The sequence below is a fragment of the Mytilus californianus genome, unplaced genomic scaffold, assembly GCF_021869535.1.
Source record: "Mytilus californianus isolate M0D057914Y unplaced genomic scaffold, xbMytCali1.0.p SCAF_1, whole genome shotgun sequence".
Lineage (NCBI taxonomy): Eukaryota > Metazoa > Mollusca > Bivalvia > Mytilida > Mytilidae > Mytilus > Mytilus californianus.
Window position 1 is genome coordinate 55376894 of NW_026262581.1, and position 25048 is coordinate 55401941.

The 25048-nt window shown below is 31.3% G+C and overlaps 2 protein-coding genes across 3 annotated transcripts in view; one reads left to right on the plus strand and one right to left on the minus strand.

Annotated features, from left to right (window-relative positions):
- LOC127721627 (constitutive coactivator of PPAR-gamma-like protein 1) overlaps positions 1-5798 on the minus strand; it is a 34486-nt gene extending 28688 nt beyond the window's left edge. For both annotated transcript variants that reach the window (XM_052228411.1, XM_052228403.1), the window contains exons 1-4: positions 4898-5798; positions 3692-3780; positions 2268-2362; positions 1845-1942 (exon numbers count right to left, since the gene is read on the minus strand). In XM_052228411.1, the coding sequence (XP_052084371.1) occupies positions 1845-1942; positions 2268-2362; positions 3692-3780; positions 4898-5615 (1000 nt within the window). In that variant the 5' untranslated portion in view covers positions 5616-5798. The remainder of the gene's footprint in view (positions 1-1844; positions 1943-2267; positions 2363-3691; positions 3781-4897) is intronic.
- Positions 5799-5883: 85 nt separating this feature from the next.
- Positions 5884-25048, plus strand: part of LOC127721760 (copine-8-like) — a 28895-nt gene continuing 9730 nt past the window's right edge. The window contains exons 1-15 of the mRNA XM_052228560.1: positions 5884-5987; positions 7138-7178; positions 12619-12665; positions 13052-13155; positions 15494-15533; positions 15832-15905; positions 17902-17933; positions 18462-18490; positions 19415-19518; positions 20000-20104; positions 21079-21120; positions 22515-22590; positions 23410-23475; positions 24098-24159; positions 24491-24643. Of these exons, the coding sequence (XP_052084520.1) occupies positions 5914-5987; positions 7138-7178; positions 12619-12665; positions 13052-13155; positions 15494-15533; positions 15832-15905; positions 17902-17933; positions 18462-18490; positions 19415-19518; positions 20000-20104; positions 21079-21120; positions 22515-22590; positions 23410-23475; positions 24098-24159; positions 24491-24643 (1049 nt within the window). The 5' untranslated portion in view covers positions 5884-5913. The remainder of the gene's footprint in view (positions 5988-7137; positions 7179-12618; positions 12666-13051; positions 13156-15493; positions 15534-15831; positions 15906-17901; positions 17934-18461; positions 18491-19414; positions 19519-19999; positions 20105-21078; positions 21121-22514; positions 22591-23409; positions 23476-24097; positions 24160-24490; positions 24644-25048) is intronic.

Genomic DNA, 25048 nt, shown 5'->3' on the forward strand with positions numbered 1-25048 from the left:
CAGGACAAAATTTTATTAAATACGAAATTATCGATACATTTGCATTGGAATTTCTTAATTTATCAGTACAAAAAAAAACCTGAGAAAATACTAAAGATAATGCAAAAAATACATAACAAAAAAATTTAAAAGCTATTTTACATGGTTCTGGTGAACAAGTTTCATTTTGTCTTTAATATAATTAAAATACACAAAACAATGGTTTTTGTGACTATTTTTTACGTATTTATTCACGGATCTGACAAATATAATTGGACAATTTATTTGAAAATCGTCGTTTTTTAACGACTTACTATGCAGCAACTGATGGAGACTTAAGGAGACCTTTTATGTGCAAGGTTGTATAAACAATATTATTTAGCTGCTATAAATGTCAATGATTTTCACATTCGAATTAATGAAATATTAACAAAAAATTGTGCCTTGTATTTTTACAGAGATCAAATACAAATTCCCGCCATTATGGGACATAATCTTTAATGATATAATTTACCAAAAAGAAGTAAAATAAATGGGGAATGTGTCCATGGGACACAGATGATGCCCCCGCTTGCATATAACATTATAAAGGGACATAACTGAAGAAATGTTAAAGTGATGCTACCCAATTTGTACTTGATCTGAATTTTGTGGTAAAAAGCATTGTTTATAAGTTTCATAACATTTAGTTGATGCAAACTTAAGAGAACGGAAACGAATATTTCAGCAAATTTTCCATTTGTAAAGGGGCATAACTCTAGAACAGTAAAAGTGACACCACTAAAATTTTTGATCTGTGTTTTGTGGTAATAAGCATTGTGTATAAGTTTCATAACATTTGGTTGAGGCAAACCAAAGATAGAGAACGGAAATGAAAAATTCTGAATTTTTTCCATTTGTAAAGGGGCATAACTCTAGAACGGTAAAAGTGATGTCACAAAAATTCAAACTTGATCTGTGTTTTGTGGTTAAAGCATTGTGTATAAGTTTCATAATATTTGGTTGAGGCAAACTAAAGTTAGAGAACAGAAACCAATTTTGGGACGTACAGACGGACAAGGGTAAAACTTAATGCCCCCTCCGCTACGGCAGGGGCATAAAAACATTAAATATTTTATGTCAAAGTAATTTTCGATCATTGTTAAATTTTGTATGAGAAAACTTGCTATATTTTATATGACTGCAATAGAGTACATTTGATATCAAGACATGTACAAATCAATCTTTTTGAATATTTGAAATTGACAAAACAGAAGCTGAAATCGTACCATGTGACCTGAAAATTTTTGCACAAAGCACCTAGGTGTCGTTCCTCCTCTGATTTTCACCATAAAAAACCATTGTAGGATATTTGAAGATTGAATGGATCATGAAATACCTTGCTTCGAGGGACAAACTAAAATTCAAGCCATAACTACTAAGTGGGATTAAAAATGATCCACTAGACTACCAAAAATACTATTTACCCTCACAACCATGACAACATGGAGATAAATCAGTCAGAACAAATTTATATTTTATTCATTATTGTGTGTTTCCTTTTTCCTTAGACCAGTCAATTTTATGTCTCTCATTGGAAATTATTTCCACTTTACTTGCGTTTTTGTAGAGGGTAATCAGTATCTTTTAATAAGCCTGTCTCCTTACTGAACAAAATTTTATACCAGGCTTACTCTTATTACTTATTCAAAAGCCTCAGGTTGGCGGACTACTGTATATTTTGAAACAGGCTAAAACAGTGGTTATAAAGTCTTAAAATCCTTGTTTTAACTGAAAGAAATTGTAACATCTATGCAAAGAAACCACAAACAAATATACTACAATACACTTCTACAACTTTGTTGCATATAAACAACAGAACTTACTGTTTTGTGGTGGTCTGTATTTGAGAAAGCCATCCTGGGTACCATTCAGGTAATATTGAACACACTGTTTGAATTTAGCAATTAATTCTGTCTTCTTCCTGCAAAAGCAAATTCATTTTCTTCAGAAATGCAAATCAGTCAGTACATCACAAATTTCTAACACATTTTCATTTCATTTGTTGCAGTAAATTTTTCAAATGAATAGGAAATTTGTTTAGATATTACATATACATATATATATGACAGGGTAATTCTTAAAAGTTTAAACAATGATTATTTTCAGAATTAATACTGTGAACATTATCAGATTGATTTTGGTTAAACCTAAGACTAGAATGCTTTCTTTTTAATGCTGATAAAATTAAACACAACTCAAAAAAAAAAACATTGGAAAAAGGAATAAATCAGAGACAAGTCAAATACCTGAAAATCTGTTCTCCAACAGTATCCAAATTATCTACTGATGCTAAATTACGAACAAATTTTACAGCTGCTTCAATACAATTCTCTGGAGTAAACTGCAAGACAAAAGTTTGAAGAATACAACTACTGACAACTCGAGAGTTTGTGAACATGATGGCCCAGGGATCACCACAGATAACATTTAACGGTGGAGTTTATATTTTAACTTTTAAAAAATATTTTAAAATTTCATACATTTTGCGATACAGTACTCATAGATTATATATGTATGTATCTTAATTTTATGACAAAACAAGAGGCTGTCAGAATGACGCGACTAATTTTTATTACATTTACATGTGTAATTTTTAAGGCAATGTGGGGTCGCAACTCCCGAATGGCAATAGTTAAAATCATCAATCAAACTTGACTTTAATAGTAACAATATATTAAAGTTGAAAAGTGTCATTTTCGAACCAATCAATGACAGAACAGGAAAACGGAAAATCCTCAATATCGAACTTGACCTCATTTTGTCATCAGTAATAACATGATATTTAAATTTGAAACACATTTGCTTAACAGTTCATAAGTCATAAGAAACAACTGTAACCCCAAATAAATACCTGGAATTCCATAGGAAAATCTGAATAAAAATTCAAACTTATTCAATGAAAATTATACTGATTAAGAAATATTTTCAAAAAAATAAAAGGGAGGAGCATTCCAATTAAATAGCCTGTGGTGATTACTGACTGCACCAGTGTGATAGTCAAAACAAGTAAAACACCAATAATTTCAAAATGATCCGAAAAATTTGTCTTTTTTATGTTGATAGTGATTTTTTTTTCAGAAATTTAACTGTCACCTGGACCAAATATTCACACCAAACACCTTTGCAAACTCTGATTATCTGTCTGACTTAATTTTTCCATTATTCTATGAATACTGTAATGTGCACTAGTTATTGCTGAACAATTTATTTGGTAAAAGTTTTAAATTCAAAATTCAAAAAATAATCATTAAAATTTAAATAGAAATATTTGTAAACAATAAAATTATATGTAAATGTGCAAAACAATATTTATGGAAAAAGACAACATTATTCCATTTAAATAATGAATTGTGCTTGAATGCATTGAAAGCTGCAAGCCGGAATTGCACCCTGACACCAGCTTGAATGACCCAAGATTGCATTATCGTTCCTTTAATTAAGTGTACACAGGCCAAATGAAAAATGTCAATAAAATTTGTTCTTCTGGATATTGTTATTATCATCTGAACATAACTTGACTGATTAGCTATTATCTTTAAATGTAAGCACCAACCACAGACAAGTCAGTCTTGCGAACATCATACCATCCTCTAAATAAATGAAATAATAGGTAGAGTCAAAACAATGTTTTGGACTAATTCATAATATGAACACATCACTGAAAATATACCTTAATAGGTTGTCCACCATCTGGCTGTGTGCTGTTTAGTAAATTTCTGTAGAAGTCATACAAGTCTGCATCTGGTAGGATGTGATTTCCTGGAAATAATGGAACATATAGTTCTAACTGTTAATACCCACTTTAATACGTGTACAATAGTCTGATAACTGATAAACATGTACATGAAGTACACAAATATAACAAAAAAAATCATAAATATATGTTCAATTACAGTTCTATCTCTGCCAAAAATAATGTCAAGCTCATTTCATTTTGCATCAATATAGCTTGTTCAAAGTTTAGAAAACCGGACGGAATCGACTGTTACACAGTAACTGGTTCTTAATTTTTTTTAGAGTGAACAATATTGTTATAAAATTATTACAGAATGAATGACTTTACCTGAACTATAACATCAGACTACTTCTAAAGAATGAAAAAAATATATATATAAATCACTGAACTTCAACCAAACTTCTTTTTTCTATTTTTAGTAACAGAGACCTTGACCTTTCACCCAAAAATCAATAGGTGTCCATCCCTTTCCTATATTATTTTCTTCCAATCAAGCTAACATCTGGAAACCATTTTTATATTTTCATTTTTTGCAACAGTTATCTTTGACCTATTGTATTCGCCTAAAATTAAAGGCTTCTTCCCATTCCCTTCGTCTCCCATCTGTATATAGAGACCAAAGGTTATATAAATTTTGTAATAAACTTGATGTTTAATATATTTTTTTCTAGATTGTAAACTACAAAATGTAAACTCAACATTAAGAGATCAGTTATTTTAAAAAATCACTTCAATTCTTAACCACTATTCCAGCTAAAACAACTTTTACATACTGAATCTAAACTTTTGACAGCACTCAGCAGTACTAGTTGATACCTTTATAAAGCGATCTTTTGTTGCGAATATACGGTCCATGTTCATCAAAACTTAAATTAATATAACTATGTTTCAGTTTTATATTAACTTGCAACTCTTGACTGTTGCATTAATATTGTGTTATATTTTATGTTTTTTTTGCTTGACCTATATGGGGTTACAGTTTTACTTTGCAAATAAAATTATCATTATGCATTTATTATACTGTAGCTTGATCTAGCTCCCATCAATATTTATTTTCAGTGTACAAATTTTGTATGTGTATAATTTTCAAAATGGCTTCTTGTGTAAGTTTCAGATTAGTGGTCATACCCCTAAACTTACCCAATAATGCTGCAAATATGCAGAATCTGTTGGGGTTCAGGTTAAGATTTTTTGCAATTTCATCCATGATGTATTCTTTGGTTTCTAAAGAACCTTTATAGGTCAGTTTCAGGTTGTGTGATGAAAAATAGCGTGGTGGATCAAATATTGTGTATACTGCATCCTGTGCAAGGATTCCTTGAAGCCCATGTTCTCTGCAATAACCAATAACCTCTTGCTCATGGTCATCCATGGAACATGCAACAGTAACACCTAGCTGTCGCAATGCCATTCTAAGCGCACCATGTAGGAACACTGGTGGGATCCACCAAATTTTGGGAGGTGGTGTTCCTTTGTTGTTAACATGTCGCAAGATGGACTGTACCTTCTTCTTTTCCATACTCTGACTTGCAAACCAATCATTCATTTTTTGACTCTCCAAGGATCCATTGAAGAAAACTACCAGTTCCATGTTAGCTGCTTGACAAGCCTGGATTAGGCTGTTTAAATAAGATGTCATCCTATTCCATTGACCCCCACATACCCAGTCTGAAAAGTAGCCTCCATAAAGTCGATCTAAACAGCTCTCTGCATCTACAACAAGGCAGAATCTGGATGAACCTGGATACCTGCCACGCCTTTTTGGTACAAAACCCCTAGATATTTTCAGCAAATCAACTGACACACAGGCACTAGAGCAGTGCGTCTCAATATAATCTTGCAGAGATTTAATTCCCATAGTTGCTACCTTATTTCCAAAGTTAAATGATTACTTCATTAGTTTTTATATGCCAAAAGAAAAAATTCCGTAAACAGAGCACTAAAATTGAAGAAAATGAAAGGAATTTGACCTCATTCAGCGGCCATGTGCTTCTTCCTAGCGGCTCTGACACCCTTTGACATGCGTGTTGATGACGCAAGGCCCGGATGGATTTCCCATGTTGCATTTCGAAATCTTTCGGTATAAATTGACTTGTACTATCAACTTTCAGTAAAGTCTAGAGAATTTGAAAAGTGAAATTGTAAACAAAAATAATATGGCAGAGAATACGTTTCAACCAGGAACAGGTGTAGCTCCTGCTACTCTAGTCGAGTTGTCGATTTCTTGTCGGTAAGGATTAACTGCATTAATACTCACAAATGTTAAAAAAATGTACGCCAAGCTCATTATAGAAAAAGGTTTAGAGAATGCATCTTTTTATTTGTGCATCAAAATAAACATTTCGAAATCAACATCTCTGATTTGACATAAACAAATGAATTAAAAAATGCGTAAAAAGACAAGTTTAAAAGTTAGATTAATAAATTCTAAAGGCCACCAATTAAACTTACATGGTGTAATGACAATAATCACAGAATTGATTACCAGGTGTACATGTCCGACTGGCAGCTTTCATCTGACCTTGACCTCATTTCCATGGTTCACTGGTCAATGTTAAGTTTTTATTGATTTGGTCTGATTCTCAGATACTCTAAGCAATATGTCAAGTATATTTGGTGTGTGGAATGATTGTACCGCCTACATGCCTGACTGGACTGGCAGGTTTCATCTGACCTTGACCTCATTTTCATAGTTCATTGAATTGGTCAATGTTAAGTTTATGTGGTTTGGTCTGTTATTTGATACTATAAGCAAAAGGTCAACTTTATTTGATGAATGGTATAATTGAATGGTGTACATATTGTCTGGCAGGGTTCATCTGACCTTGACCTCATTTTTATGATTCATTGGGGAATTTTCAATTTCCACAATATTAGGTGTATGGTATGAAGTTCAAATATGATAAACAAAGCAGGTGAGATATTTCAGCCCTCTTGTTTTATTACTGATAGATTACCAGTACTGCTATACTGCCATAAATTCTGATTTAAGTTTTCCCTAAATATTTTCTTGACAATGAATCTGTCTGGAAGTAATCTTTTAAATATTAATAGTTGACCAAATGTTTATTTAGCACTGTCAACTCAGTCTTTTCCAATCCTCTAATTTTTCCATGTTTGTCCTGTTTCTGAAATAACTTTCATATCATCAGGTAGTTTGAGACCAAAAGTTTGGAAAGCCAAAAGCATATATTAAAAATGTTTAAAAAAAAATTCAAAATGTAAATACATGTACACAGAAATAAATCTTAAAAGTTGAAACCTTACAAACAACCTTTTCTATATGAGGAAGACTAACAAGCTTTTCTATACCAGGAAGATTATATGTTACAATTTACACTTTTTAGATTTTTTTCTTAACAATTATATTGTCATTTCAGAAATCTAATAGATTCAGATGTATTTTCAAAATCAGACCCAAGTAAGTACATGTTGTATTAATGAATAAAAATATATTAATGTTCAAGAATAAGCAGTATTGAAACATATATCTGAGCACCTGAGATAACCCTTGGTTTTTGGTGGGGTTTGTGTTGCTCATTCTTTAGTTTTCTATGTTGTGTTTTGTGTACTGTTGTTTGTCTTTTAGTCTTTTTCTATTTTTGCCATGGTGCTGTCAGTTTATTTTCGACTTTCGTATCTTTCGCCCCTCTTTAAGGAAAAAAATGTAATTACAGGGGGTATTAAGGGGGAGATATAAAAAAAATGTAATTACTGGGGGTTGTAAGGGGGAGATAAACACATGGAAGAATGTTAAATAAGTTTTTAGATCATGATGAATGGAAATATGTTTAACAGTGCTTTATTGTCTCCCCTTAGATAAAAGTTTCAGATTGTAAAGTGTATTATTTTGAAGTCCCTTGGTGTCAACAAAGACAAATAATTGTATAATGCTTCAAAAAGACGAGATATATTTTCAATTTGCATATATAGATGATCCTCTCAACCATGACCTCATTTTCATGGTTATTGATCAACATTTAAAGTTTTCATGCTTTGGTCAATTTCTTATTTACTATCAGTAACATGTGAACTTTATTTTGTCTATTTGAATGGTTGTTATGTGTACATATAAAAAAGAAGATGTGGTATGATTGCCAATGAGACAACTCTCCACAAGAGACCAAATGACACATGTCCATCAGAAAGGAGTGACCTGACCTTGACATATTTTCATGGTTCAGTGGTCATCATATGGTTTTCTTGTTAAGGTCAATCTCTCATTTGGGTCAATATCCCTAATGCGCCTCAAAATGAGGAACTCAAAAGTTTTGTGTAAACAAAAAATCTCTGTGTAGTGATATTTGACACGTTTCTATAATAAACAAGTGACTGAGCTTAACCATTTGTGTTGATATAGAAAGTAGGGGAACATAGAATAAATGTGTAAAAACTATGGAGCTATTATAATTAAATGTGTTCAAAGTATTAAATTTTCAAAGAACTTATTGTGTTAAAAAAGGGATTTTTATACGACCGCAAAAAAATTTTTGTGGTCGTATATTGGTATGACGTTGGCGTCGTCGTCGTCGTCGTCGTCGTCGTCCGGCGTCGTCGTCGTCCGGCGTCGTCGTCCGAATACACATTAGTTTTCGCACTCTAACTTTAGTTTAAGTAAATGGATCTCAATGAAATTTTACCATAAGGTTCAATACCACAAAAGGAAGGTGGGGATTGATTTTGGGGGTTATGGTACTAACAGTTAAGGAATTAGGGGCCAAAAAGGGACCAAAAATAAGCATTTTTGTAACTTCCAGACATAACTTGTGTGTAAGTATATGGATCTCTCTGACATTGTACCACAAGGTTCCATATCACAAAGGGAATGCTGGGATTGATTTTGGGGGTAATTGCCTCCAAATTTTAGGAATTAGGGGCCAAAAAGGGGCAAAAAACAAGCATTTTTCTAGTTTCATGACAATAACTTGTGTGTAAGTGTATGGATCTCTCTGACATTGTATCACAAGGTTCCATATCACAAAGGGAATACTGGGATTGATTTTTGGGGGTAATTTCCTCCAAATTTTGGGAATTAGGGGCCAAAAAGGGGCAAAAAACAAGCATTTTTCTAGTTTCAGGACAATAACTTGTTTGTAAGTGTATGGATCTTTATGAAATTGTACTGCAAGGTTCCATATCACAAAGGGAAAGCTGGGTTGGAGTTTGGGGGTAATTGCCCTAAACGTTTAGGAATTAGGGGCCAAAAAGGGACAAAAAAACAAGCATTTTTGTCGAGCCTTCGACTTTTGTCGAAAAAGCGAGACATAGCGATCCTACATTCCGTCGGCGTCGTCGTCGTCGTCGTCGTCGGCGGCGTCCACAAATATTCACTCTGTGGTTAAAGTTTTTGAAATTTTAATAACTTTCTTAAACTATCCTGGATTTGTACCAAACTTGGACAGAAGCTTGTTTATGATCATTAGATAGTATCCAGAAGTAAATTTTGTTGTAAAAAAAAAATTCCAGTTTTTCCGTATTTTACTTATAAATGGACTTAGTTTTTCTGCCAGTTTACATTACATTCACTCTGTGGTTCATGTTTTTAAAATTTTAATAACTTTCTTAAACTATCCTGGATTTGTACCAAACTTGGACAGAAGCTTGTTTATGATCATAAGATAGTATCAAGAAGTAAATTTTGTTAAAAAAAAATTCCAGTTTTTCCATTTTTTACTTATAAATGGACTTAGTTTTTCTGCCAGTTTACATTACATTCACTCTGTGGTTAAAGTTTTTAAAATTTTAATAACTTTCTTGAACTATCCTGGATTTGTACCAAACTTGGACAGAAGCTTGTTTATGATCATAAGATAGTATCCAGAAGTAAATTTTGAAAAAAAAAATCCTGTTTTTCCGTATTTTACTTATAAATGGACTTAGTTTTTCTGCCAGTTAACATTACATTCACTCTGTGGTTAAAGTTTTTAAAATTTTTATAACTTTCTTAAACTATCCAGGAATTTTACCAAACTTGGACAGAAGCTTGTTTATGATCAAAAGCTAGTATCTAGAAGGAAATTTTGTAAAAATTTATTTCCTGTTTTTCCGTATATTACTTATAAATAGACTTAGTTTTTCTTCCAGTTAACATTACATACAGTCTCCAGTTAAAGTTTTTAAAACATTTATTAGATTCATAAACCATCCTGGATTTTTACCAAACTTGGACAGAAGCTTCTTACAATCAAAAGATAGTATCTAGAGGAAAAGTTTAAATAATTTTTCCCCATTTTTGTTGACATAGCGATCCTACATTCTGTCGTCGTCTGAATTAAGGGATAAATCATCAAACAATGTAAAAATTATCTTCTTTATCATTTGTTCATTCAATCAATTTATGTTTCAACTCTTTTTTAAATCTATAGATTTGATTCCATACTGTATTCATTTTTACAAGCATAACTTTTTTCATACATTTCAAACGTTTTATTTCATTAACTGTAAATCTATTATGTGCATTCCCCTATCACACTGAAAACATAGATAACAGCAAAAGTAGGCGAGACACTGGGTTCCGCGGAACCCTTACGAATTTTTCTAGTTTCCAGACAATAACTTGTGTTCAAGTGAATGGATCTCTCTAAAATTGTACTGCAAGGTACCATACCACAAAGGGAAAGCTGGGATTGAGTGTGGGGGCGATGAATCATAAGGGGGTTCAAAAAATTTGGGGGGGGGATTTTTTTTTCCTTTTTTTTCTTTAAAATTTTCCATTTTAAATTGGTTATTTCTGATTTATATATAAAAGCAAATAATAATGATATGGTTTGAATAGCATACATGTGAACCTCCCGACAGGAGTACAATAATCCTGTTTTCAGGAGTCTCCTCCCGACCTCCGGTTGAAGAGGAAAATTATAATCCCGTGTATGAAATTTTTCATGAATGAAAAATTTCTGCCCAACATATCATCTCAGGCATCTGGTGTAACTCACATTACCTGAAGTTATATTTTACCTGTAAATCAATTAACATGCATAATTATATGGCTTCACTTGTCAGCTTGGGTGTCAAACATACTGGTAATCAATGATTTTTTACCTCAGGCTAACTGCCGTTGTGTAACAAAAACTGTGTATTTATTGGGTTACTTCCCTTGATTTATCCTGTTTTAAGTTACTTTCCTTTTAATAATGAAAATTTTTAAAAGAATATAAATAAAATATAAATTGAACAAATAATCATAAAAGGATGGTAAATAAATGATTTTAAATGTCTTAGGACAAATAAAAAAATAATAATTTGAAAATTATTTGAGGATTCTATACTTCCTTTCAAGGCTTAAATTGAAATTTATATAATAACTATGACCCTTGTTTTACAGTTAGAATGATTTTCTGAGTATGCAAACAAAAGCTATAAAGATAAAAAAAAAAAAAACAGATAAAAAAAGAAAACAAAAGCTATTTGCAGATAGTTAAACAAATGTTCTGGTTGCAATAAATGTTTTATAGAATATGAAGTAAAAAATTTAAAGAACATACTGAAAAAAAAAGATGTTAGATTGAACATGTAAAATATAAAGATGGAGAAACTTTATAAGTACAAGGGTACAAAACATAATAAATTGGAAAGAAAACACACTTTAAAAGACCATTTTTACAGCACACGGTTACATTTACGACAAAATTTATGTCGATTAAAAACCTCCTGATCTGAGTCCTAATCTCCTGACCAAAATTTCCCAATCTCCTGATCTGAGTTTCACAGTCCATCACATGTATGAATAGGTAAATTAAAAAATTATAAGTTCTTAGACCACTTTCATTCTGTGTCAGAAACCTATGCTGTGTCAAATATTTAATTACAATCCAAATTCAGTGCTGTATCAAGCTTGAATGTTGTGTCCATACTTGCCCCAACTGTTCAGGGTTTGACCTCTGCGGTCGTATCAAGCTGCGCCCCAGCGGAGCATTTTATTTATCACGAGGAGCCGCATCACGAAAGGATTCTCGGGGTTTGCTAATTTACGGAAAAAGTAATCTCACTTTGTACCCCGAAAATTTAACCACATATGTGAAAATGTCTCAGCTTCGAGACGAGGCATCATACATATCCAAGTTAACGATATGGACTGAGCAACAGAAGAAAATGTTACCATTACCGCCTATGGAGAAACAATTGCGAACAGTGACCCATTTATTCATTAATAATGTGGCCGACTTTTTATCTATTGAATGGTTGTAAATTGTACATGTTTCATCTGACAGGAGTCACCTGAGTTTGACCTCGTTTTCCAGGTTAAGTGATCAGCATTAAGTTTTTTATGGTGTCAGTTTTTAAGTTACTAGTTAGTTGATTATTTTTTTATATTGACTAATTTAGTGTTCTCCCCAGGTCCTTTTAGCATCATGGTAATGTGATGCTATATTTCTTGAATGTGATGCTATCTGAATTGGTTTTCTTATATATCATGTTATGGATGTGATGCTATAACTTTTAGAAACAAGATGGTATTTCAAATTTCCCTGTTCAAACCAGGATGCTAAATGAAATACCTTGTAAAAAAAGTGTTTTTTTCCCTTAAGCCGTTTTGTCCTGTATTATTTTGACCTTTGATCTTAAGGTCTAAATTATAGATTCTTTTGGTCAGTTTCTTGACAGGATCATAATTGTTTTTCTATCCTTTGACATATGCTTCTACTATATGGCACATATATGCATCACATAAAGACGTTATTGGGTGTACAAAAGTCTATTTGCCAATTACCAATTTGATTTGGTTATTAAACACTTTAAACACAAGTTCTTCCTTTTGCCAATATAGACTGGTTCGATATATGGTATACTGAAAAAATTGGGCTGCCAATGAAAACACTTTACATTTAACATGTTTTAATTTCTAAATTTTTTTATTTTAGTTGGTGTGGTGTTTGAGATGGATAATGTCAACAAACAATACAGAGAAGTATGCATATATTTCAGATTAAATCTTTTACAAGAACACTAAAACATGAACAATCATGAATTAGATTTGATTTTAATTTATAAAAAAAGTTTAGTACTCAGGGAGTATCAGATTCTAACAAATAAAAAATATTATAATTATAAATAAAGTAAATGTCAATTTTGCACCGAGAACACTATATGAGACAACAAAGTTTGTCCTACAACCTTGAAAGTGTCAGCTTCTAAATGTGAAATACATTTCAGTGGAATTTTGTAAATTTCCCCGTGAAACTTAAACTTTAATAACTGATCTGTTTGTTTATGTTTGAACACATTTTTAATGAGCAACTAGAAGTTATTTAGTTTTTTTTTTCTGCAACATGACATAATGTTTCTCTTTTTCAGTTGGGAAGAACTGAAATTATCTGGAATAACTTGAATCCAGACTTTGTAAAGAAATTTGTGATGCATTACTACTTTGAACAAAGTCAAAAACTGAAATTTGAAATGTAAGTTTAAAAGTTATTGTTTTATTATTATTTTTTCATTTTTATACGACCGCAAAACATTTTTGCGGTCGTTTATTGGTATGACGTTGGCGTCGTCGTCGTCTGGCGTCGTCCAGCGTCGTCCGAAGACACATTGGTTTTCGCACTCTAACTTTAGTTTAAGTGAATGGATCTCTATGAAATTTTACCAAAAGGTTCAATACCACAAAAGAAAGGTTGGGATTGATTTTGGGGGTTATGGTACCAACCGTAAAGGAATTAGGGGCCAAAAAGGGGCCAAAAATAAGCAATTTTGTAACTTCCAGACATAACTTGTGTGTTAGTGTATGGATCTCTCTGACATTGTACCACAATGCTCCATATCACACAGGGAATGCTGGGATTGATTTTGGGGGGTAATTGCCTCAAAATATTAGGAATTAGGGGCCAAAAAAGGGGCAAAAAACATGCATTTTTCTAGTTTCATGACAATAACTTGTAAGTGTATGGATCTTTCTGAAATTGTACTACAAGGTTCCATATCACAAAGGGAAAGCTGGAATTGAGTTTGGGGGTAATTGCCCAAAATGTTTAGGAATAAGGGGCCAAAAAGGGGCCAAAAATAAGCATTTTTCTAGTTTCCAGACAATAACTTGTGTTCAAGTGTATGGATCTCTCTGAAATTGTACTGCAAGGTACCATACCACAAAGGGAAGGCTGGGATTGAGTTTGGGGGTGATGAATCATAAGGGGGTTCGAAAAATTTGGGGGGGGGGGGGGGGGGGGTTTTCCTTTTTTTTTCTTTTTTTCCTTTTTTTTTTCTTTTAAAATTTTCCATTTTAAGTTGGTTATTTCTGTTTTATATTTAAAAGCAAATAATAATGATATGGTAGGAGATACACACCAAACAGGATGTGTAAATTATTATATAATAAGTATTGTGCAATAGCAAGAAATTTTCAATTGCACAGTATTGCACAATAGCAAGAAATTGTCAATTGTACAGTATTGCGCAATAGCAAGAAATATTCAATTGCATAGTATTGTGCAATAGCAAGAAATATCCAATAGCACAATATTGCGCAATAGCAAGAAATTGTCAATTGTACAGTATTGCGCAATAGCAAGAAATATTCAATTGCACAGTATTTTGCAAAAGAAGATACTTCGTATAAATTGCTTATTTCTTGACCAATTTCAATGGGGTTTTATTCTTGAATTCTTGGGGTTCTTTAATATGCTGATTCTAACCGTGTATTAAGTTTTTGGATTTTGGGCCCCGTTTTTAAATTGGTCCACATTGAGGTCCAAAGGGTCCAAAATTAAACTTTGTTTGATTTCATCAAAAATTGAATTATTGGGGTTCTTTGATATGCCGAATCTAACCGTGTATTTAGATTCTTAATTTTTGGTTCAGTTTTCAAATTGGTCTACATTAAGGTCCAAAGGGTCCAAAATTAAACTTGGTTTGATTTTAACAAAAATTGAATTCTTAGGGTTCTTTGATATGCTGAATCTAAACATGTATTTAGATTTTTGATTATGGGCCCAGTTTTCAAGTTGGTCCAAATCGGGGTCCAAAATTAAACTTTGTTTGATTTCAACAAAAATTGAATATATGGGGTTCTTTGATATGCTGAATCTAACCATGTATTTAGATTTTTGATTTTTGGGCCCCGTTATCAACTTTGTCCACATTGAGGTCAAAAGGGTCCAAAATTAAACTTTGTTTGATTTCATCAAAAATTGAAATCTTGGGGTTCTTTGATATGCTGAATCTAACCATGTATTTAGATTTTGGATATTGGACCATAATAGGTGAATGTCCAATTTAAAATTTTTAAGTTCTTAGACCACATTCATTCTGTGTCAGAAACCTATGCTGTGTCAAATATTTAATCACAATCCAAATTCAGAGCTGTATCAAGCTTGAATGTTGTGTCCATACTTGCCCCAACTGTTCAGGGTTCGACCTCTGCGGTCGTATCAAGCTGCGCCCCAGCGGAGCATTTTATTTGCTTGATGTATTTAAAAGTTTATTCAGATAACTTCATTTTGTTTACTAAGCCCAAAAGAGCACTATGTTCGAAAGGTAAATATACCTCTATCTCAGATATTTTAATAAAGCACTAACGACATTCCCGACTTTCCCCTGTCTCATGGTTGCCATAGTTTCATTGAATTGACTTTTGTCAGTAATGTCAGTGGGAAAATTAATAAGCAGGTTCAAAAATATATTTAAGGGATCTGTAGCATGCTTTTAAATTTATTCAGCTGTGCTATAATGTACCAGTACATATATTTCTGTAAAGACCTTGATCCCTTTTGTGTTTTATGATTGATTATATTTACATTACAGATATGATGTTGATTCCAAATCAGCTGACCTGTCGAAACATGTAAGTATTTGTACCAGAAATTAATAGTGCAACTATAAATAATACAATTATCATTAATGATTGATCAGTAGAAATTGAGAAATGAAATCAATAAAGAGAAATTTTAGCACAGAAAAAAAGTCTGCTGAAGTTATTATATAATCAACCAAACTTTGTAAAAAATTGTTTCAGAGATTTAAAATCATTTTCTTTTTTATTTAAAATATGAAAACATTCATAAAGTACCATACTATTATAATATATGAAGTTAAATTATTTTTTTCCAACATACATATTGATTGAATTTGTATATTTGCAGGACTTTTTAGGAAGAATGGAATGTACACTTGGAGAGATTGTTGCTTCAGGGACCAGATACACCAGGAGACTTCTGTAAGGTTTATTTTCAAATGTTTTGTTTGTTTAAACAGAAGGGATACAGATTTGGTTGTTGCAAAAAAAATGAAATGATTATATGCCACACAAAATATATATTTTGTGATATATCTATTTTATGAGATGCTCAACAAACTTTTCTTATTGTAAATGTCTCTTTGCATGGCCTATTTTGTTGTTACACATCAACTGTCAGGGTCAGACTGATATGAGAATTCAGTTACCGTGTCCTGACAATCTAGTAAATGATAATGCAGACACTATCACAAAAACAGGAAGTAAATAAACTGTTGCCTAGTAGACAGAGTAGTGTTTTGTGACCTTTAATAGTAATCATTTACACCTACAATCAGTGGTAATGTCACAATCTCATATTGCAATATAAGCCCACAAATTGATGCATTTATGTTGTCACTTGTTGATATCACACTCTGTTCAGTGTGAAACAAGAGATATCTCTTCATGCAGGAAATAGATAATTAGCCACAAGGAGAAGAGAATCCTGCGATAATAATGCAGATCTGTTAATTATATACTACACAGGAAAATTGACTGTTGCCTTTAGTTGAAAAGCCACAAAAATGGACGCAATAATAAAAATTGATAACATTTAGATTTTACTAAAAAAGGCAGTTCAATTTATAATAGAGTAGATTACTTTAAAAGTAAACTGCAAACATCCAGTTATCCTTATAATAGCAGGCAAAACTGTCAATTAGAATAAAGTAGTTCAATCCATATCTGATCATATCAAATATGACATATTTCCTGACAAAGTTTAAGTCTGCGTTGTTCAGCTTTAAATTGCTTCCTTGATGCTTTTACAAATTTGTCTGGTGATGTTGTTTATTATTCCCCTTCTGACTAGGTCGAAGGGGACTCTCTGTCTGTCTGTCTGTCCATCTGTCAGTCTGGCAAATCAGTTTTCCACACTTTTTTTCTTCGTGCTTGAAGATATTGATTTGATATTTGGTGTATTGTTTTATCGTGACAAGTTACAGATCAAGTTCGAATTTTGTTTCTGTCTGATGATTTTGTGCGGAGTTATGGTCCTTAGACTTAGAAAATTCACTCAAATAATCAATTTTCCACATTTTTTTTCATCATGCTTGAAGATATTGACTTGATATTTGTTATATAGTTTACACCATGACAAGTTATAGATCAAGTTAGCATTTTGTTCCAGTACAATGAATTTTTAACTGGTAGGGGACTATGTATTGCCAGGCAATACTCACAGAATGCTTGTTTATTTGAAAGTGTATAGGTTTAATGTTTACAGTCTTTTTCCAGAGGATCTCACACATTGACAAAATATTCAGTGAGGTTTGATAAGCTTCCATAAAAAAGACAATTTCAAAGAAGCCCCTTTTCACACACCGATTTAAATTTAGACATCAGTCACATTTTACTGCTTTAAATTTACCAAGATTTTGCTCTAATTTCTGCCAGACCCAGTCATCCTATAAGACCAAACCCTCCCCCCACAAAATTTTTTTTTCTCACCCCTTTTATTTCATTCAAAGGCTTAATTTTCAATGAAAATGAAAATATTGAATAATGAATGAGTGAAGGAACATGTTTTGTGCAACAGTAAATTGTCAGATTGATGTTGGCAAACTACAACATTGTATTTTCAACTGTTGATTGTTAGATTGATGTTGGCAAGTATTAAAATAGATTTCAATCATTCCTTTTTAAATGCAGTTGCTAAAATTAAACCTGTCAAATGAATGTTTAGATAAACAGAAACATCATCTACCATAGCCCAGAGTAATCGAAGGAAATTTATGGAATATTATACTCCCTAAAAATATTTGAGATCATCCAATGAAAATTACTGTTACAAGTGAAATGCAATGAAACTACTTATCTTCATTTTTCATTGCATTAACATCTTACACATTAATTACTTGGAAAGGTTTCATTCATGGAATTGTTTTTATTTTAAATGAGGTAGTTAATATGATTGAAAACTTTTTGAATTTTTCAGGGGACCAAAGAAAAACAGTGGGACTATAATTGGTAAGCATATAGAAATAATTCAGAATTATTGTTGTATTTACAATACAAGAGATGTTCGACACCATTATTCTTATCGAGATTTTCGTATTATTAAAATAAATGTGAAAGTCAACTCTGCTGATTGAATTTTGATATTTATTAAAGCTTGGTAAATGAGAATGTGGTAATAATATAAATGCTGTTTGTAAGAAAATTGAAATAACAAAGAATTTAAAGAGATTAAGATTGATAGTGGTTTGCTTCCAGTGTCAAAAGTTTCATGAATAATTAGTACTTATTATACAATGAGCTAGTAAGTAAGTGTACTTTATTTTAAATGCCACTGGGTAGTGGAGGCACGAAGGTGTGTTTGGGTGAGAATATTGCATTGTAGCAGTTTACCTATAGATCTGTAAAACAGTTTTTTTCATATAAGGTATCACACTTAGTTTCCTGCTACATTTAATATAGTAATTGAAATAATTTGATTATTAGATAAAATATTATTGACATTCTATTGTTAACACAAATACTATTGTATTATTTCAGTTGGTGTAGAAGAATTGAGCAGCTGTAAGGTAAAAATATGAGATTTTCTTAACTTGCACACAAAAAAGCTAAATGTGATAGTATATTAGAATTGTTTATCATTATTTAAAACAAGAGGCTTTCATGAGCTTGAATTGATAACCTTGGAAAGCTACTTTTTCATAGCTGAATAGAGTATTTACTTCATAAGAGGTTCTGTTAGTGAAGTCATAAAATGATCGATACTTCCTTGACTCCATATCAAAGATTAGAATATGCCAATGAATGTTGTTAACAAAACACCACAAAATAAAATCACATGGATATGATCTTGTTAGATGCCAAGTTAATTTTTATTCTGTAAAGTGGTTATCAAGAAGAAGATGAAAATGTGAAATCTCAAGTAACAGAAAACAGAAGAATTTAATGATGACAATATTCACCTGGTTTTTGACCAGTTGAACTAAAAGTGTTTATGTAATTAGAGAACCTTTAAGGAAAAAAGATTTTGGGCATCATTTTCCATGTGGAAAATTTAGGATACCTTATCTAGGTTGAAACTACTTCAGAGGAATTTTTTATAAATTATAAGATGGAGATTATCAGGACAGAGAAGAAGGTGATAAAAAAAAAGATTTCTTACTTTTAGATTTAAGAACTGCTTCATTTCAGTTTTAGCACAATTGGAGTGTAATGTTCCCTGTCATACAAGTTTTATCTGGTAACACAATGTTAAGCAAAATTATTTAACTTTACATTGGGTTGTTGCTGAAGGATCAATGAATCCGGACAATGATACTCTTGCTGGGTAGTTGCAGATGGTATGGAAAAGTACCATGTTTACTGCATGGAGTTCTTTGAATGTAGGTTGACAGAAGTCAGTTATTTCTGTATCACTTCTCTATTACTGCAGGGAAAAAAAATAGTGGAAATTGTTTTGAATTTCAACTATTCTTTCTGTTGATTTGTTGTAGGAACAAGGAAATTTCCAGTTTAGAGCTTCAAAGTTAGATAAGAAAGATTTCTTTGGAAAATCAGATCCTTTCCTGACCTTTTCAAGGGCAAATGAAGACCGTTCGTAAGTTACATATTATTCAGGTATAGAAGAGGTTTGTGATGAATAACTTTGAAAGGAAATGTGACAGAAGACTGAGTTTTATAGTAGTAGTCTTTTAGTAGAAGAACAGCTGTTAATCAGTAAAAAACAACATGATCAGATTTTTCAGCTAAAGGTCAGATGTAAGAAGACAGCTATCAAGATCTTTTTTGAACAGGACACTTAGATCACAACAGTCACTGTTTATTTTAAAACTTAGAAATAATGATAAAAAAAATAGCATTGAATACTTTAATCTTAGATAGGCTGATCTGGCTTATAAGATGAGGCCAATTACATCCGGAAAAAAAATGTCAGAAAAATATTGTAGTACAAACTTCAAGTCTTCAACATTTTCAGTTCATGTAACTGCAAGTTTTTTTAAAGTTTTTCCACAGAACTACATGGATTCATTTTCAAGTGAAATTGATGAGAAATTATTACTTCAACGTTTTTATTTTAGGTTTACAGTCGTTCACAGAACTGAGGTTATTAAAAAGACACTGAATCCAACGTGGAAACCTTTTACTATATCAGTCAGAGCACTTTGTAATGGGGATTATGACAGGTAATACATTTATAAGTCCCTCAGAAATAGTTGACCTTGGATGGATTTGGCTATTATTTTTAGGCACTTTTTGGTAATATAGCTCTTCAACTGTTTCAGTTCTTATACATCCTTGGTTTTCAAATATTCAGCTTTGAGCATTCCTGATGGAGGTAACTCCAGTATTTATAAAGTGTTGTTTTAATTTTTTATAAGTCTCTAGTTACCAATTGAGGTAGAACTGTTTTTTCACGAAAAAAAGGGGAATACTAAATCATAAATGTTTCTTTCTATAAGAATGAGTGTTAACTTTAATCTGCTGTAAATATTCCTCTCAACTCTTTCCCATAATGAAATGAACCTTTATTTAAGGAATGACTGTGATATTTTTTCTGTCTATGAAGAAATAACATCAAAAATGTGGTGCACACTGAATAACCCGCGTAGCGGGTTATTTAAAAGTGTGCACCACATTTTTTAGGTTATTTCGAATAGACAGAAAAAATATTACAGTCATTCCTTATAATTTAATTCTAATTTCCATTTTAAAGGAGTAAATTTTGAAAAAAAACGTTGGTGACGTCACGGTCACATGACAAAATTATGTCTATGAGCTGATAGACAAAACACTTTCAGCCAATCAGAAGACGTGTTACATCCAAAATTAAATTATTTAGTTATGAAATAAAAAGATGTGGTATGAATATCAAACAGAGTCTAAATGATGCAGATTTTGTTTGTGTTTATGGTGTTTGTTTTACATGAAAACTATAAAAAAAAAAGTAATAATGATCAGTTAAGCAAAACTTTACTTGAATGATTCTTAAGTTTAAAAAATTTCTGATCAAATAGTCCCTGGCCAGTTAAACTAGTGGTAAAAGGCATGATTCTTTAAAGTTGTAAGTCATTACAGATTTGCAAAATATTGACAAAGAACAATACTTGAACTACTGAATATATTTGACATCCATTGAATATGCTACATATTTTCACAGGTCCATAAAAGTTGAATGCTATGACTGGGATGCAGATGGAGGGTAGGTATTTATTTTATAAGATACTTGTAGACTATCTTTTTACATAGAATTGTTTAAAAAAACAATCAACTTGTAATTTACCTTCAAAGATAAAGCAGTTATAAAATATTTTGAAGCTGTTACAGCGCAGATGGCACCAGCTTTTAAGGATTTTACACAAAAATGTTTGTTTAATTCAAATTTTCACAAAACAGTCCACTATGGTAGGTGCAAATACATTTGGATCTTTTTTGTGCATTAGCATAAATTCCGCCAAAAAAAATCTGTCGAAAAAAATTCTGCAGAAAGATAAAAGATGGACCTTTTCCAAGCATTAATTTGCATCTCTGCCCCTGGCGACAGTTTTTTTTTAGAAAAAATCCTACATATAGGCAAAAACTTCATTGAATAGAGAAAGTCGAGTATACCTTTTTATGTTCAGGCGTGTTTGAGTTTACAATTTTGTCTTGATAACGTATAAATAAAAAATATTTGATACATTATCTTGCTTCAGGTTCTATTATTTTTATATATTTAGGCTACAGGTTGATATAATAACATTAAATATTCACAGTACTAAAAATGAAATATATTGGTCAAGTGAAATACCTTTCTAATGAGTCATAACAACAGAATAGGTGTGTTTGAATAACAAATTTTTACTAAAAAGTACTTGACAACAGACTTTACAAGTGGATCTTAAAAATGCATAACTTAAAAAAAAACACATAATTTTTTGTGTGTGTTATCTAGGGTTATTAGTCTTCAACGTCTGAACATTTTTAGTCTGCCCTTCCACTGAATATCTAATAAGATTTTTTTTTAAATATTTTTGAACTTTCGAAAATTCTCCCTGACAACCGATCAGACAATAGTTTTAAGTTGACTAAAGGCATAAAAGCACATTGATTGATGCTCAATAGCTAGTAGATACATTTTTCTTTGAAAATACAACTGGCATACAAGGAACGTAATGATGCTATGTGGGTAAATTTATCAGTTTTCAAGAGCTTAATTGACAGCACGTCATCCCTACAATGGCTTCCATTTTAACGATTGTAAAATTAGGTGGTGTAATGGGGAGATAATTTTGACGAAGTAGAATCCTGACTGTACCTACTAAAATACTGTGTTTGTAGAACACAAATATATGTATAATTGCCTTTGACACTTTTGTTCATATTTTATAGAGTAAAGATCAAGTATGATTGATTCCAATTGGTTTTACTTGTATACATATTACAAAGATTATTGTGATAATATTTCTTAGTTTCAATGGAAGTGGTGATCTGAAAAAAAATGTGTTTGTATATTAAGAAAGTTAACTATCTGTGTAATACAACAATTCAATTGATTGTAATCATTTGAAACCACTATTGAATTGTTTGCTTATTGCATATATTTGTATATTTCAGCCATGATTTTATTGGAGAATTCCAAACAACATTGAGAGAACTTTCAAGAGGACCAAGCCAGCAAAATATTTTTGAGGTAATTTCCTACTGAAGCATATGAACTTTCCTTCAAAAGTCATAAGAGGACTATAGATAAAAATCAGCCTTGTATAGTTCGCACTGGTACACAGTTTGTACCCCCTTCTCACCACGAAAATTCAGGTAAAAAACTTTTTGAAACTGGGTGAAAACGTTCCTTAAACTCTGGTAATATCAAATCGTATGTTATTGTTTGTGGTATTTTCATGGAAAAATTGGTTTTCCATCATCAAGTAGAAGTTGAATATGCTTTTAATTTTGCTGTCAAAATATGTCTTTGAAGGGCAAGTTTTTGGTCTCACTTGATTTTGTTACAAACCTGAAAAATTGCTTCTTTTTATCTTATTCTAGGGAATTTTGGCAAATACCACTTCAATATTACATCATGTCAGAATTGAAACATTTTGGAAGTAAAACTGATTTAAAAAAAAAATATTAACATCTTAAAATAAGTTTAATTACAATGAAAGTTTGAGAATATTGATAAAATGAGAACAAAAAGGGATTTTATTATCCCTGGTCCTTTGCTAACTTATATACATGTATAATATACAATTTTATTAATTAAAGTGTAATGACTCGTCTTTCATCTTGGATAATTTGATACATTATATATGTACGTCATACATAATTTTGTAAATTATAGGGTAATAGTTTTCCCTTTAGGTTTGGGTTTTAACTTTCAGTATTTTACAAATTTAAAAACAAAAGGAAAACTTACATAGATGCTACATTTAAAACACCTTATTCAAATACATACATAAACTTACTCAAAACAAAATGTCATGCCATTGTATCTGTCTTAATGTTATTACAGTGCATCAATGGAAAGAAGAGGGACAAAAAACTAAAGAAGGGAAAGTCATATACAAATTCAGGAGTGGTGAGTTTACAAGTATATTTGCACTGTTAATATGTTGAACACAGTGTGACATAACAACTGCTTCTCTTATGTTGAGTCAGCGAAATGATCTGAACATGATGGAACCTGACATATGGCTTTAACGTCGAAACATTAATCTTTTAAGCTGATTTTATCACAAATTCAGTTTCAAAATGGTTTTAACTGTACAAGAAAATTGTGATCAAGAATTTTTTATTGAACACTGTGAACTATTTGGTTGTTGGGCTTGTTCAGTGGTATATGAAAATGATAGAATTCTCATTTATAATTGTTTTTTGTAAGACATAAAAAAATGTTGCATCCACATTTCTGACTAATGATGTCATAAGAATGGTTCATATATATCATGTTTTTTGTGTAATAAGGTTTTGCATCAGATATGCCATAACATTATAATTCCTTTTTTTGAAGCACATAGTTTGCATAATCTTATCTCAAGTCTCAAGTTAATATGTGAACCACTGTTTGATATGGAAAGTTGATTGACTTGTAATTAAAAAGAAGACAATGAGACAACTTTCCATAAAAAGACCAATGGCCCAAGTGTATATCAGTTAGTTTTAAAAAGATTATTACAATGGTAAGAATTATATATTTTCAGATAGAATTAATGAGTTGTAAAATGGAGAAAGTTTATACATTTTTGGATTATGTTAGAGGAGGGTAAGCTATTATACTCTTAATTATTTTTTTAATAAGTTAGGAAAATATATATTTCTATTATTTAATTTGCCATTCATACTTGTACATGCCTTAAATCTATCAAAATTTATAAGTCTGTTAATTTATATGGTGAATGAATTTTATCTGTTATTCAATTGCACTATATTTTGTAAATACATTCATACATTAGATAAATTGTCGAATTGCTGTCTTCAATCATTTGCTGTAAAACAGACTGAATACATATCTATCTATGGGCACAGTTTTTTGTAAATTCCTCAGTTTTGTCTATAACTGGACTTTGTATCTACATTTTGTATTACTATTACAGGACACAGTTAAACTGTTCATTTGCGGTAGATTTTACAGCTTCTAATGGGGATCCAAAATCTCCTTCATCTTTACATTACATGAATCCATACAGACCAAATTCATATCAAACAGCACTTAGATCTGTTGGGGAAATAATTAAAGATTATGATAGGTAAGTATAAAGTTTCCACAAATAAAGATATGTTGTCTGTATATAGAAATGAATTGTATTTGTGATAAATTGAAAAAAAATATGTTTTTATATTAAATACCTTTATCTTTTATTGATGCAGAAATATAAAGAAATACTTTAGGCTTTAAGCATATTAAATGATGGAAAATTATTGGATTAAGTTTAGTAACATCACTTTATATGATATGGATATACTGCATATGTAGAAATTTTAATGCAGGGGATATATTCATCTATTTTACTTATGCCTTAATATTTTCTGCTTTTATGTGGTATTTGCTGTTTAGAATAGAAAATTGAAAGATCAGAAACTTATTAAAAAAATACCTGGAATATCTTTTCAAGTTATGAATTTGTAACAATAACAATGAAAATATCCATTTT